The sequence below is a fragment of the Maylandia zebra genome, linkage group LG15 (assembly GCF_041146795.1).
Source record: "Maylandia zebra isolate NMK-2024a linkage group LG15, Mzebra_GT3a, whole genome shotgun sequence".
Classification (NCBI taxonomy): Eukaryota; Metazoa; Chordata; class Actinopteri; order Cichliformes; family Cichlidae; genus Maylandia; species Maylandia zebra.
This window is the reverse complement of record NC_135181.1, coordinates 4,293,310-4,307,640: the sequence shown is the minus strand read 5'-3', so window position 1 is coordinate 4,307,640 and position 14,331 is coordinate 4,293,310. Positions and strand designations below refer to the sequence as shown.

The window sequence follows — 14,331 nt, the reverse complement described above, 5'->3', positions numbered from 1 at the left end:
AGTTTTTTACCCCTCTGTTGTAAAAGGCTGATGTCGTCAGGCAGGCAAGTGGACACCGAACTTTGTGAATGCGATAACTCGAGATCAAGGCAACGTAGGATTTTCAAAATAACACCAAAAGTGTATCTAATAAAATCTCAGACCGGTTTTATTCTCAGTGACCTCAGGGTCAGAGGTTAAGTTTTCTGAAAATTTTGTGAATGCGATAACAAGAAGGTGACATATTTTTGAAATTGATGCCTTAGCTGTGCGTACTAGGAGGCTGAGGGACAATTTCAAACAGAGACAAGTGCCAGGATTTTGAAGGACTTAAGCAATTTTGTTCACAGTTAGATTAAATGATCAAAAGTTCGTTGCTGCTGTTTCACAGCTGCAGTATTTTATATGCAGAGCGTTTCTCTGTAATTAATACAAAAGTGTTGTAAAATATTCTAAACCATGCTTTTGAACATGTGTAATTGATTACAATCTTCACTTCATTTGTATTCACTGGGGTTTGTGTCAGATTAAACTTTAGCTTCACCTCTGTAACAGTGTGATATTGAAATGCCAAACAAAAAGTGCTAACGCTATTCCTGAAACACCAGAACTCAGATAATTATAATAGTGAAAAACTCAAAGAATACACATAAGGTAGCATGATTTGATTTGAGACAGCTAAAAACTCCCCAAAGCCAGTAAAATAAGCTATTTACATTCACCCCCTACACACATCTTATTTTGAGGTCTCAGTTTAGTCCTTTCTTGTTCTTCACTTTGGATACTGGCTGTTTTCTCCCACAATCATTCTCACCAATAACCACAGTCTGAATGTTGGGGTCCGGAGGTTCAGTATCTGAAGCGGCTTTAGAGTCTGAAACTGGAGCCAAAATAGTTTGCGAAGCTGCAGCTTCCAGTACAGATGATGTCGAAACTCCTGGGATCTGTGAGACTGATGCTAAAAACCCCTCAGAAACTGGAACTGAGAGAGTGGATACAGACAGAGAAGTAGAGGGCGCTTCAGAGGACAAGGGGACAGAGTGAGCCATGGACACTGGTAAAGGGAAGGGAACAGGGATGGCTGACCCATCTAAAGAAATGACACTGGTCCCTGTATTGTCAGTGGCTACGATGGGCTGGATCTGAGTCCCTGGTGTGACATCCGTGTGGATAACGGTGATCCCGCCGATAGTGCTGTGGCTGACCAGAGCGATGGCTCCATGACTGGTCAGCCACTCAGCAGGAACACTGACTGGCTCAGATGGAATCACAATGGAGTCGGTGTGGGTTTTACCACCAGCATCAGGAGCATCACCAGCATCAGGAGCATCGCCAGCAGCAGTTGTAGCACTTTTCCTGGGCGTGCTCTTATGCTCTCCTGGTCCTGCTTCTTCTGTCTTTATCTTAGTAGGAGATCTGGGCTTCTTTTCCTCCACATTTCCCTCCAGCACCACCAGGTATGTCTTCCACGGAGCATCTGAGTCATGAATCTGAAGGTCAAAGAATCCGATGTTATTTCTGCAGCAGTCAGTGCAGGCTTCTTTCTTTTTTCTGTTTTTTAAGATCTACAATCACTATACAAAAAAATCCAAAAATCATCAGCTTATGTGTCTTTTTTTCTAAATACGGGAACTTCAGCTCCTGCCACAATACAAGTTAAACAAACTCTGTACCCGTGTAGGTGAAACTACTTTTTCTAAGAAGTATTGCTCACCGTAGTGTGCCTGCGTAGGGTGGACTTGTCTGTAAATGTGCGTTTGCAGAGGCCGCACATGTAGGGCTTCTCTCCTGTGTGAATACGCTGATGCCTCTGCAGTGCGTTGAGCTGAGTGAACTGTTTGTCACAGTCTTTACAGCTGTACGGACGCTCGCCTGACAACCACCAAAGAAACAAGAAAATATCAAAAAATATTGAGGAAGAGATTAATGAAAAATCACCTATAAATTCAATGTAATATAACTATTAAATGAAAAACGACATCTACATTTCACCTGTATGTATTTTTAAATGCTGGTGGAGAGAGTTCCTCTGAGCGAAGCCTCTACCGCAAGTTTCACACTTATATGGTCTGGAGCCTGTGTGGATGTTTGAGTGGTGTCTCAGGTATTCTTTAGATGCAAAGCTTTTCCCACAGGCTTCGCACATGAATGGCTTCTCTCCTAACACGAGAGAACAAAAAGTTATGGTCTTGTATGTGTAGATAGTTTTGTTTTTAGTGTGCTCACACTTCAGGACTTTTTCTTTAAGAAATACTGTTTGTGGAGATAGACCAAAAAAATAATCTCCAATGAGCTTTAAGGGAGAAACTATAGGCGCAGAGGATAAAAACTGTAACACATCCCAATGAAGCATCCTCAGGTGATTAGCTGTTTCAAGATATTTTAATGAGGGTATTTTTTAAAAACCTAACACTTCATGAATCAGAAAACAGCCATTAATGCTAATGCCAGGTGCTGCTAATCAAATGTACTTAATTCGTTGATCATCCGCAAGCGTGAGCACGTCTATAAAAGCAGATGTTTTGGTAGTTTGCTGGTCTGGATGTGCAAACAAACTGAACTCAAACTCAAATCGTGCAATGCTCAGATGCAATGCAAAAAACCCAGGATGTTAAATTTTAAAGTTTATTGGGCACTACGAGGAAAAAAAAAAAGAACAGGACAGCACAACTTAGGTTTGGAAAGTTGGATCTTACCAAACCACGAGACTTTTGGGACAATTTCCTTTGGACAGACCAGGTGACAAATTGAGATATTTGGCCATAATGCACAGTGGCACATTTGGCAAAAAACAAACAAACAATACTGACTTTCCAGCCCGATGGTGGAGGAGTGATGTTTTGCAATCACAGGACCTTGACAACTTGCAGTCATTCAGTTGACCTCCTCTGTATGCCAAAGTATTCTAGAGTCAAATGTGAGGCCATCTGTCTGACAGATAACAGCTGGCTGAAAATGGGTCATGCAGGACAGGATAACGATGCCAGGCACAGCAGCAAATCTCCAACAGAATGACTTTAAATTAAAAGAATCAAGTTGCTGCAATGGCCCCAAGTCCAGACCTCAACCTGACGCAAATGCTGTGGTAGGAGTGTACAAGAGCTGTGCATAAATAAATGCCAGCAAATTTCAATGAACTGAAACAACACTGCAAAGAAGAGAGGGCCAAAATTCCTCCACAACACAATGAAAGACAGATAAAGCCACGCAGAGCTCAATTCCTTCAAGGTATTGCCGCTAAAGATGGCTTACAAGCTACTCAATCATGGGGTGTATTTAGTTTTTAACATACTGCATAAAGTCATGTGAAAACTTTCTTTTTCTTTTCTTCCCACAGGTCTGTAATGCCAAAAATGACCAAAGCACAGAAATGTAAAGAAATGACAAGATGAAACATGCTCTTGATGACAATGCTCAAATCTGATTAGTTATTAATGTTCAATTATGGTTTTACCTGTGTGCGATCTCTTATGGTAGGCCAGCATGTGCTTCTGAGTGAACCGTGCATCACACTCATCACATGCAAATGGCTTCTCTCCTGTGTGAGTCCTACACATGTGTAAACACACAGGTTTAAACCTCATCATCTGCTTACACATACACTACATAAACATGTAGGATGCACCAAACACACAGAACTGCCATTAAAAAAACAGTCCAGTTGTTCTTTGACGGTAAAGTAACATAGGAGGCTCTCGTGCCTGATCTCCAATTGATGGCAGCACCTTCAGCCTGATATTCCAGCTGTTTCTGGTGAAAGTAGTCTATATATAAAGATGCCTGGTCTGAGCTATTAATTTAGCATACTGTTCTCCAGGAAGGCTGAAGGTGATGCATTTCATGACTAAGTAGCGGGATGCTAATATCAAAGGATTCACTATAAAGAGAATAACTCAAATGACCCCCTTAATACTCTCCCAAGATTAAAAGCTTTCGGTCAATTTCTTGCTTTTGCAGGCCCACCCCTACCCCGAGGCTTTATTTAACCACCTCCGTACCTGCGGTGCATCTTGAGGGCAGAGTTCTGGGTAAATCTGGCCCTGCAGTCAGTACACTCATAGGGTTTTGTGCCTGTGTGTGTCCTCTCGTGCAACAACAGGGCAGTTTTGGAGCTGAGTGATTTCCCGCAGTCAGGACAGATGTGTCGCAGATTGCGTTCATGCACCTAAGCAGCCGCGACAGAAACTCCACATAAAAAAATGTGACTCTCACAGAAATTGGATTATTACAAATTTAATACTTTTTATCATTAAAATAACATTAATATGGCTGTTAGAAATTCTACCGGTCCTCACCTGTCTTTGATGGCGGACGACATCCTTCTTTCGCTTAAAGGTCTTGTTGCAGGATTCGCAGACAAAGAGCCTCTCGTTACTGTGAACGTGCTTTTCGTGGATCTTCAGATTGCTGCGGTTTGCAAAGGTCTGCGAGCAGGTCTCACAGCGATAAACCACATCTGCTTTCACGCCATGGTACGTACTCACCAAGACACCAACAAGTTGCAGCATTATTTAAAAATATATACCATGTACATTATGATATAATGCACATACTGTACTGTACGTTGCAGTGCATAATTCCAGCTATATTAGAGCTAAAGCATTATTATCATGTTACCTGATATGCTTTAAGTAGCTCTTCTCATAGTGGAAAGTCCGCTGGCACTTGTTGCACTGGAACTGGGCCTTGGATGATTGTTTTAAAGTCTGCTTGGATTGTTCCTCTTCATCCTCCTCCTCCTCTCCGGGTGGTAAAAACAACGGGTCTTCAGAATCCTTACTCTGCGCATCGTCCTCACATTCCCAGTCATCCCCATCAGAGGCAGGGTCTCCCAGTGAACACTCGTCTTCTTTGGCTTTTTCTTTCTCTGGCTCAGCTTTATCTTCAGTCCTGCTCCCATCCTCCTCTCCATCTTTATCAATAGTTTGATTTTTGATGTTTAAAGGCACTATTTTAGTACAAACGCCTCTCTGTTGCACCTTACTGCCAGACGGTTTCACCTGTAGCTTTCTTCCCCGCCTTTTTTCATCCCTCACTGTTTTCTTTGCCTTGAATCTTTTTGAAGTGACTTCTGTCACCAGCCTATGTGGAGACAGCTGCCGCTTAACCAGCAAGCTTCTACGATGCCTCTTCCCGTTTGCCTTTTCTTCCTTTTGAGCACCATGCACATCATCTGGAGCCACAACTTTTGAGCTTTTCTTTGTGGGCTTTTGTATCATTTCTGCGCTTATGGCTTCGCCGCAAACCTTCAGCAGATCATCACAGTCCAAAAACTCTGCCGCTGCTTGAACACTACCTATCTTGTCTCTGGCAACTTCAACTTTACCGGTGTACACAAATTCCAGAAATGCAGAGAAATCCTCCGAGTGCATATTTGAGAGAGACAGTTTATCACGAGATGCGTCCGGAGACAGCAGAATTTTCTTGAAGTAGCCACTGGATGCAGCAAGCATCACCTGGTGGGCATGAAACTCCTCCACATCTCCCTCATAGTCCACCTGCACGGTGACGTCACTCAGCTGACCTTGCAGCCTCAGGTCATGCAGAGAAGCCAGAATGTGCTCATGATGCGAGCCTGAGGTAAGCTGGACCGCTTTGCTCCCCATCGTTCACTCGGGCACCTGAGAAAAACATGAGCTGTAATTGGCTGGGTTTGTTACTCAGCACTGACATTTGTGTATGTGCTATGAAAAGACTATACCGGCTTAAATCTACATTAGCTTGAGCCATCGTTAGAAGAGGCTAACTTTACAGCAGTTAAAGTGACATTTAGTCTATTAGGAAATGAGATGAACACAATAATAGGGAATTGGCAGTTAATAATTAACTAGAGGGCAGTAAATGCTCAGCGAGTTCCTTAAAATGACCCCGATGTCAGAAAAACTTACATATAATTACTTAAAGTGGTTTAAATGTAACACGTTTGTGGTTTTGTCTCGATACCACTCACTGACAGCAAATGCTAACAGCAGCGTCACATGCACTGTGGCAAACAAGCTAGGTTAGCTACAAAAAAATTAGCACTTCGTATGTAACTAATGTGTGTTTCTTTGGTAACACAACATCGTAGCACGACACGCTGCACGCAGTGTAGCAGCCAGCAATACACACAGCGAAACGAAGCAAGTTTTCTTACCGTAAACTCGGTAAAATGGCAGCCCTTCAGAAATGCTCTACTCGGCGGAGAGCACTTCCTGGAACAAGTCACTCACGAAAACGGCACTTGTCTCTTTACTTTGCCGACATCCGGTGCCGTTTAGACTGATTTGGGATCAGTCTTTATTTTGCAGTCGCGTTTAAAATCGTAATTTGCTGAGTACAGCTGCTGTTTCTGGGTCGTTTTGTGTCGGGTTATTGACTATAAGCGCAGGACCTTATCTAAAACTAGACGGTGTTCGAACGTTTGTTCACCCGTGACTACTGTTGTGCTAATTTAGCTAGATAGCACTTTATATCGGTTTACCTTTGCGCCAAAATACTGTCCATTTGCTTAATCAATAGGATACTGCAGTCTTCATGCTACTGCAACTGCCTTTATTTTGTGTGAAATAAACTGCTTACAGAACAATGACAGCCAAGTCCCCGTGTTACCGTAACTCTTAATCGCTATAGAAGATAATGCTTATGAAAACATTACTCCTAGCACCCACATGGTGGCAGCATGGCACAGTAGGACAGCAACGCGCTATACACCGCTTGTGTTGGGTTAAAAAACACTTTGTGTTTATGCATTATGTACAGTCTGCAGTCTTTTAGGGCTGGACAGTTTTCAGGAGTGCCTGTAATTTATAATGTAGCTCGCTTTCTGGTCGCTAGTATCACGTGGCAGCCTTCTTTGATGTCAAATAATTTCCCTGTATAATATCATGGACTGTATATAGTGTAATAGTTTAGTGCTGCAGAGGGAATACCAGTACCGAGGTAAAACAGGCCAGCATGCTGAAGGACTTAAGCTAATTCATTTACAGTCAGACCAAACATATATCATCTGCAGGGTTGCAAAATGCTGCCATTCCAAAGGTGTATGGAAACCTACTTGAGGATTCACTGGGGTGCTGTTCTGCAGCTGCCAAGGTTTTTTTTTTCCTTCCAGAGGAAATCCATTACATTTGTCTTAATGAATTCTGCAAGCTAGCAATCTCTCTGTTCCGGTGACTCATGCTGCTCTCTGTGTGCAGCGCTGTGGAGGCTTTAGCTCTGACCTGGAACACTGTGTTCACCTGGTCCTGGTTGCTTTCCTACTATATATACTATATTCTACAGATCGCCGTTTTCATACAACAGGTCCTTACAATACACAAAACATCTGCATTTGTGATAATCTGCAACTGCAGGCTGATGGGAATTAAAGGTATTTGCATAGATATTAATATTGTGTAAAGTATTAGCATGGGCGGGGGGGGGGGGGCGGGGGAGAGTTTAATGAGAAACTGATTACTTTGTGGAAAATAATGAGAAGACATATATGCATTTTACACTTTGAGCTTGCGAGCACATTTGTTGTTTAAGGCTTATCTAAATGAAGGTTTCAGTCAGCCTAGAAGACCTATATAAATGTTTTCTGTTTATAGAAGCCGCTTTACAAAAATGATAAAAGAATAGCTTAAGCAATCGTGGTGGTTATGTCTAAGTCGCACTATCATTGTTCCTGTGTAGCACAGTAAAGAGTTAAGCAGATTCTGGTTTGTGGTATAGTCAAGGGTAAATATGAAGGGCACTTCAGTATTTGTGGTTTATGATGTGACAGGAGGCTTTGTCAGAATGAAGACTGGGTAGAAAAATAGATGAACTGTTTCTACATGTCATCAGTGGTTGACATCTGTAATCAAGAGGATGAACACATGCTGCATCGCTGAAATAACAAAAGGTCAAACAGTCATTGCAAAAACAAGACTATCTGATCTACTTTCAGCTGATACTGGTTGACTTTTTACTCCAGTGCAGTTTGTGTTATTCAGTCAAGGTGTCAGATGTTGCTAGACTATGGCATGCCTAGTAGCCAGGGGTTCTTCCAGTAACGAATTAAATTCCCACATTAGGTTGCCAGAGAAGAAGGTGACGTGCAAAAGCCTGCTGAAAGGTGATGGGCTCAGCAAACAAAACACTGCGCCGACTTTTGGGCTGTGTTTGTTCTGCTATGGGCAGACTCCTCCACACGACTGAAAATACCAGTGCTGACATTCCACAGCGCACAAACAACATGACAAAATGTGCACTGTGTGAGTGAAAAAGCAAAAGTGAGAGCCAAGGCAGATTTAATTTGAGGCTACAGAGTGCGCACACACTGTAAAAAAAAAGAAAAGAAAAAACACAACAGTAGAATTCAGGGAGTTGGATTGTGATGGTTATGTTTGGGCTAGGCTTGTGTGCTGGACTGTACAAACACTTTAATTTGGATGCTGTGAAGGGTAAGCCAGTTTGTGTCCTTGCAGGACCTCTGCAGACCTTTAGTGGGGTTTGTTGACTCAGAATCCCAGCACATGAATTGAACCAGTGATGGTAAACAGCCGAACATTACATGGAAGTGCGGACAGTGGTGGTCCAAGAATAACCGCAGAATTCTTTTTGTGCTTGCCCATATTTACCACAAAGCTGATGCCAGACCAACACAAACCGGTCCAACTCAGTATTCTGTGGTGTCTTTCCCTTCCCCTCCAGTCAGTGAACTCTGCAAACTAAAAACATACTTCTTTAATTAAGATACCAATGCTTTTTTGTCAATGGCTTGTTCCTACTTTGTGCACTTTCTTGATTTTATGAAAATTTGCAGAGCTGTTTCACTTGTTTTAGTAAATGAGCGCAACTCTTCCACCGGCAGTTATGTAAGTAAGAATCTGGTCAGGATTCAAATACTGTACATGTTTGTGCAGTCGTGTCAAGGCCAAGGTTGCTTTGCCAGGATACACACAGCAGTCCAGGCCTGTCTATGGTACTCTCGTCTAACACTTCAACCCAACACCCTTCTCCTTTTTCCCTTTTCTTTTCCTTTTTTTGACTGGCTGGACGCCAGACCACATTTAGCTAGTCCAGAATATCACTGGAACCTCTAAAACCACAATGTACCATCAAGACATATGAGACCAATGATTCACAAAAATTGCAGAAGACTGTCCATGCCATAATGAGGAAATGTGATACTTTTTGTTTTTGTTTTTTTGGTCATGAGTGCTGAGACTTAAGGTTTATGTAGAAGGCCAGATAGGCTCATACGATAGCAAAAAAATGCTCATTCCTTAGTCATACTCGTACCGTGGCTCCAGGCATGGCATTGTCTATAGTATGAGGATCTCAAATGTGTTTGATGGCTTTCAGTAAAATTGGCACAGATATCCATTGTGCCCAGCCGATGAATCCACTCTTAATACCATCCAAACTTAGGTAGGTTTAATAGTAGATTTTTAGCCAATAGGAGATTAATATACTGCCAGACTGTTAGTGCTAGCTACCTATACACATTACAGGGGATTTATAATTCTGTGTTAATCTGCATAATAACCCTTTTGAAACCCTATGCTGTAACATGCATAGCCTGACTGCAGTAACTACATCACCATCACTGCGCAGACAGTGGCTTCAGTCATTTGCTACATTGTATTACACTTAAATATTGCACGTGTTCTGGGGTTTATTGTTATTTATTTATTACGTGTTAAGGTATTTAAGTCTATTTAGCATTTGTTGCCAGATGCTTGACAAGTTAACATCAGCCAGCAAAATAACAGTAATCCTTTTGCAATTGTCTGATAAGCGCAGTACTTCTTCAGTTTGTGACAAAAGTTACCTGTCAAAATTTACAAACTAATCAAGTAAGTATGCTCTTGTACATAGTGTACTACATGAAAAAAAATTAAACCCTGCTCATCATTTAGGGGCACATTACCATGCCAGCGTTTAGCCATATCCAATCCCTCAATAAGCAACAACCGTAGCTGTGGGCTGTTGTAGGTTCGTTCCAAGATCCTCAATGCGGTGTACTGTAACAAACAACGTTAAGTTTCTGAAATACAGCGCAAAAGGAATCGTGCCTGTCCTCTCCCATTCAAATAGGCTCCATTTCACCAAACAGAGATGTTTTTCTTCTTGCGCCTGCCTGGTTTGGAAAATACTTTCCTTTCATTGATGAAAAGATATACAGCATTCAGAGATGAAATTACTTTCCAAATGGCCTCTGACTCACCATCTCTATTCCCAGTACTCTCTCAGCTCCCCCCTCCTCACCCACTCTCCACCTTACTTGTCCTTGTGAATGTTCTATCTATTGTAACTGTATACAGCACTTAGCACTTCAGACGGCAGACAAACCAGCTCAAGGACAACTGCCCACTCTTACGATGTTCATAAATAGACTATTTGCCCAGGCTTACCAATCACGTTACCCACAGAGCCTGTGTGGGTGCTTGTGGACATTGTGTAGCTTGTACCGAAATAGACCTCCGCTGCTGCGTGAGGGTGCAATCAGGCCTTCAGCTTGCAGTGTGAGAGACCAGTTTGCACAGAAAAAAGCTTTGTTGTGTCGTTGAAAATTAACAATAATGACTCACACAGTCTATCCCTTTTATAATGTGCGATTTTATTATCCGTTTGCGATCTGCGGCGCCTCAAAACAGGTGCTATCACCTCCGCAGAATTTTTTCCAGAATGCAACACTCCCCGACTGTGTGGGCCACAACCGTCAGCACATTCCTGGAGAGCTGGATCCCCAGAAGCAACAATTCCTCCTTCCTCTCTTCCCTCCCTTCCTTCCTGCCGCCCTGGTGTCTTCTACTTTGCTTCCATGGATTGCATCACTCGTCTGCCTCCTGGCCTCCTCTGCTCAGACCCTTTAATCACATATGGCACGCACACAAGTAAATGTGTGCGTGGCACAGACACACACACACAAATGTGAACACACAAACTGTGGGCAGAAGGAACCCTCGTCAGTCCTCATACTGGTTTTGAGGCTTCAGTTGGAATTTTATGGTTGGTTTGAGCAGAGGATTCTGGAGGTTTTCCAGCTGCCCTGCAAAGTCTCCTCTCCCCGCTTTCGCTCCCTCCATCTCTTTGTTCCTTTCCTTCAGCTTTCCTCTCTTTTTCTTTTCCTCCCCTCTTTCCTCTCCCCACCCTCCCAGCTTTACCCACTCGCCCTCAAGGTCAGAAATATCCTGTGGTTTCGGTTTGATCCCCTTGGATATGCTTTTGCTCTCTCCCTCTCTCTGCCTTTTCCTTCTTTTTTGTCTTGCTTGTGCGCACTCTCACACATGCACACACGCACACTTACTGTAAGCATACTGCATTACTCTAAGCATTCCCATACAGGAAACACATGTTGGGATAAGCACTGGCAGTTCTGTGTGCCTTGCAACACACACAGTCCATCTCATCAGGGGTCAGCAGGCTATCCGGCATGTAACATTCAGGAAGGAAACAATGTCGTAGTCTCCTATTGCTCCGGGCTGAAGTATTTGCCACCGAAGACCTTATCCATATTAAATCTGTTGATTCATTGACAGTGAAATAATGAGCAATCCTCAACTTCCTCACATGAAGCCACGGTCAGTGTACTGCTCCAGCCCCAGCCAGGTTAACCCTGCTCTTCTGGGTTCACCTATTCTCTGAGTTGTGCAACATGGCAAAAGTCCAGCACTTGTGAAATAACAAGGGCCTTGGCTGACTGAAAGAACGGCAGTTCAAACAGTCATCGTATCCGCCAGTTAATGGAGGAAAACAGTCTTGCCCAATTAACCTGATCCCAAGTCTCTCGTGTGTACGCCTCAGTCGTAGTTCCACAAATGTTCAGCTAACGGTTTTCTACCAGAAAAGGATGAGATCATGTCCATAAATCCTTCCTCTTCTTTGTTAAAGTTATTTTTTAAATTCAAAAACAGTCCTCCAACTTTGAAGTTAAATGCTGAACCCAGCCGCCAACAGTTTTCAGTTAAGAGTGACGTAGATCACCTACATTTTTATGGAACTTGTATTCATCCAATGATTTTCAAAGTCAACATGACATATAGTTAAAAGATAGTGGAAAATTAAAACAATTGTGTACTTTGTGCAAAATGATAGCAGCCCTTGCAGATCCAGTTTGTTGAAGTAATCTGAAGACGATTCACGTCAGACTTCCTAAATCACTGTTAAATAGGGTTAAAAAGCAGTGAGGGTGATAGTTTTTCAGTCCACAGGCTATGATTGTCCATGTGGGAACTTTGTTATTTTTTACTTGGCTTTCCTTTGTTTTCTCTTCTATTTCTGCTTTTGTATTTAGGCACTACAGGTTAGCATAGGGCAGCAAAACCTGCTTGGTTATGTTGTAGATAAAGATTTCAAAACTTGAATCCTGCACACTGAAAATGTTCTCAACACAAGGACACCTTGTGTTCTCCAGCTAAAGGGACAGTTTGTGAGGCCTTGGGAAACGGATATTGTTTTGGACTCCTTCAGCATCTTTTCATGTCTTCTACATTCTGACTCATCATGACCACTTTGCGCATACTTGTGCCTCCTTGCGTGCTGGACGATCTGTGTCTGTCCCTGAGCTGAGTCTACTACAGTACTTGCCGGGACCGGAGCTTTGAAAGGCATTGTTGTTTCAGACTGATGCTTTAACAGTGAAGAGGGGAGACTCTCCCAGTAAAATAAACCACAAATACTTTTCGGGAAACGCTGCACCCTGCTGCTCAGTTTCAGCTTGTTGACACAACTGCTCGGGGCAGATTGTTTTTCAAATATGCAACCGGTCGTCAAATATACAGTGTCAAATTAATTTCAGGGTAACCTCCGAAAGATCTCTGTTCACAATATTAAATTTGTCCATTTTCTTTGGGTGGCTTCCCAGAAGCAGGCGAGACCACAGACACGAAAACCTATGTGAGATGACGCCCAACCATACGGCCAAACTGTCCAATCTATAGTGTGCATGCAGACGTACACTACTGTGGCAAGGCTGATTTAAAAATCATTTCCTTTGTAACCTCTTGTTATAAGTATACTGTTACCACATGCTCTTTGTTGTTTTCTACATGAATCAGGCTTTAGTGAGAGGATGGTTTCATTAAAGTGAAACAGTATCTTATACTGAATATTTACTGAAAAATTCCCAAACACCCAGGCTGTTAAAGTGAGATTTCGAATGCTGACCTATTCCCTTTTGACTCTTTGCGGATCACCACGAAATCCCGATAATCCCAAGGAACACAGCTTTGCTTTAAGAGCCACCATTTTCTTTCAGTATGAACCCTTTTATCCCTCCACATCCTTTTGAAAATGTCCAAAAATGGAGAGGAGAGAGGAAAAAGAGGCACGAGGGGGGGAGGGAAGGGATCTGACAGGCTGTTCCAGCAACGAGACCCATGACTGACACATTTACTGTGGAACAGGACAAGTATATGAATGTGTGAGCGAGACAGAGAAAGACACACATGCACAGAAACTGAAATGTTAGCAGATAGTATCTCTTTTTGTCAGCTGAGTGTGGTCACAAGACCAAAGCTCCACTTCACTAATTTCATTCCCTCCTGGCTGGGTAGGAATTCTGCAGAGACATCTCAGCAGGACCTTTTTTCTGTTTCCTTTAAATCCTCACTACAGACACAGATTTGTCACTTTTTTTTCCAAAATAAGATCTCATTTGATCTCCTGCCATCTAAATGGCCTTCCGTCTGAGGCAACTGTCACTGTTTATCCACATTATGAAGATAACGGGGCCATCTTCTGTGGTTTGGGGGTGTCAGATGAGTTGAGTGTGGAGGAGCTTGTCAGAGGAGAGGAGAATGATTCATTGTGTTGCTCTATAATTGAGTGATCCAGCATTCATCGTGGGCATGATGGTGAGATCATCCCTCACTATTAGACGTGCAGGATTCGGTGCAGAACTGCAGGACAGCAGCTTTGAGAACAGAAAGGACTGTTCTGCTGGTTCTGCCTGTCTTTCCTCCAAAGTGCAAACTGTTAATGCTCTTCTCTGTTGCGTTAGGCCTTCATTTATTTCACTACAGTGCAAAAGCCATTAGAAGTAATTTAAGCATACCAGTGAAATGTTTCCCATCTTGAATCCATGTTGCATTCAGGGACATGCAGACATTTAGGATTAGCCTTTTTGGAAATATTCGTCTGGCATCTCGGTTTGGTTTGTAACCAAAATAGAAGTCTCCACACCTTGACTGTGCACATCAGCTGTCCAAAAATGAACCCCTTTGAAAGAGATTTGAAATCATACATATTACATATCTAAAGAGGTACTTGCAAAGTTTAGGGAATTTTATGAGGGAAAGTATGAATCCAGCTGCAAAGACGCTGTATTTCCAACCAAACAGACCCTTGTTTCCGATGCAGGTTCAATCTTATTAATTTGTAGTATTAACTCACATTAAG

General features: G+C 42.6%; 1 protein-coding gene across 3 annotated transcripts; it reads right to left on the bottom strand.

The window, feature by feature from the left end:
• Window positions 1-125: 125 nt before the first annotated feature.
• gzf1 (GDNF-inducible zinc finger protein 1) lies at window positions 126-6,563 on the bottom strand. 3 transcript variants are annotated; one of them, XM_004542169.4, is made up of 8 exons: window positions 6,443-6,563; window positions 4,597-5,600; window positions 4,275-4,458; window positions 3,978-4,144; window positions 3,434-3,528; window positions 1,972-2,139; window positions 1,694-1,851; window positions 126-1,469 (listed from the first exon to the last, which is right to left on the bottom strand). In XM_004542169.4, the coding sequence occupies exons 2-8, from the start codon at window positions 5,583-5,585 to the stop codon at window positions 729-731; spliced, it is 2,502 nt and encodes an 833-aa protein (XP_004542226.3). In that variant the 5' UTR covers window positions 5,586-5,600; window positions 6,443-6,563; the 3' UTR covers window positions 126-728. The 3 variants fall into 3 exon arrangements, with proteins under 3 accessions (XP_004542226.3, XP_004542224.3, XP_004542225.3); XM_004542167.6 differs by lacking the exon at window positions 6,443-6,563 and adding an exon at window positions 6,116-6,394; XM_004542168.3 differs by lacking the exon at window positions 6,443-6,563 and adding an exon at window positions 5,868-6,059.
• Window positions 6,564-14,331: the final 7,768 nt, after the last annotated feature.

Bases quoted from the DNA above. Each gene is read 5' to 3' on its own strand.
- gzf1 (XM_004542169.4), bottom strand. From the start codon at position 5,585: ATGGGGAGCAAAGCGGTCCAGCTTACCTCAGGCTCGCATCATGAGCAC. The intron at 3,529-3,977 runs GTACGGAGGTGG...ACACATGTGTAG, and splicing joins GCCCTCAAGATGCACCGCAG to GACTCACACAGGAGAGAAGC. The intron at 1,852-1,971 runs GTGAAATGTAGA...GGTGGTTGTCAG, and splicing joins GCATTTAAAAATACATACAG to GCGAGCGTCCGTACAGCTGT.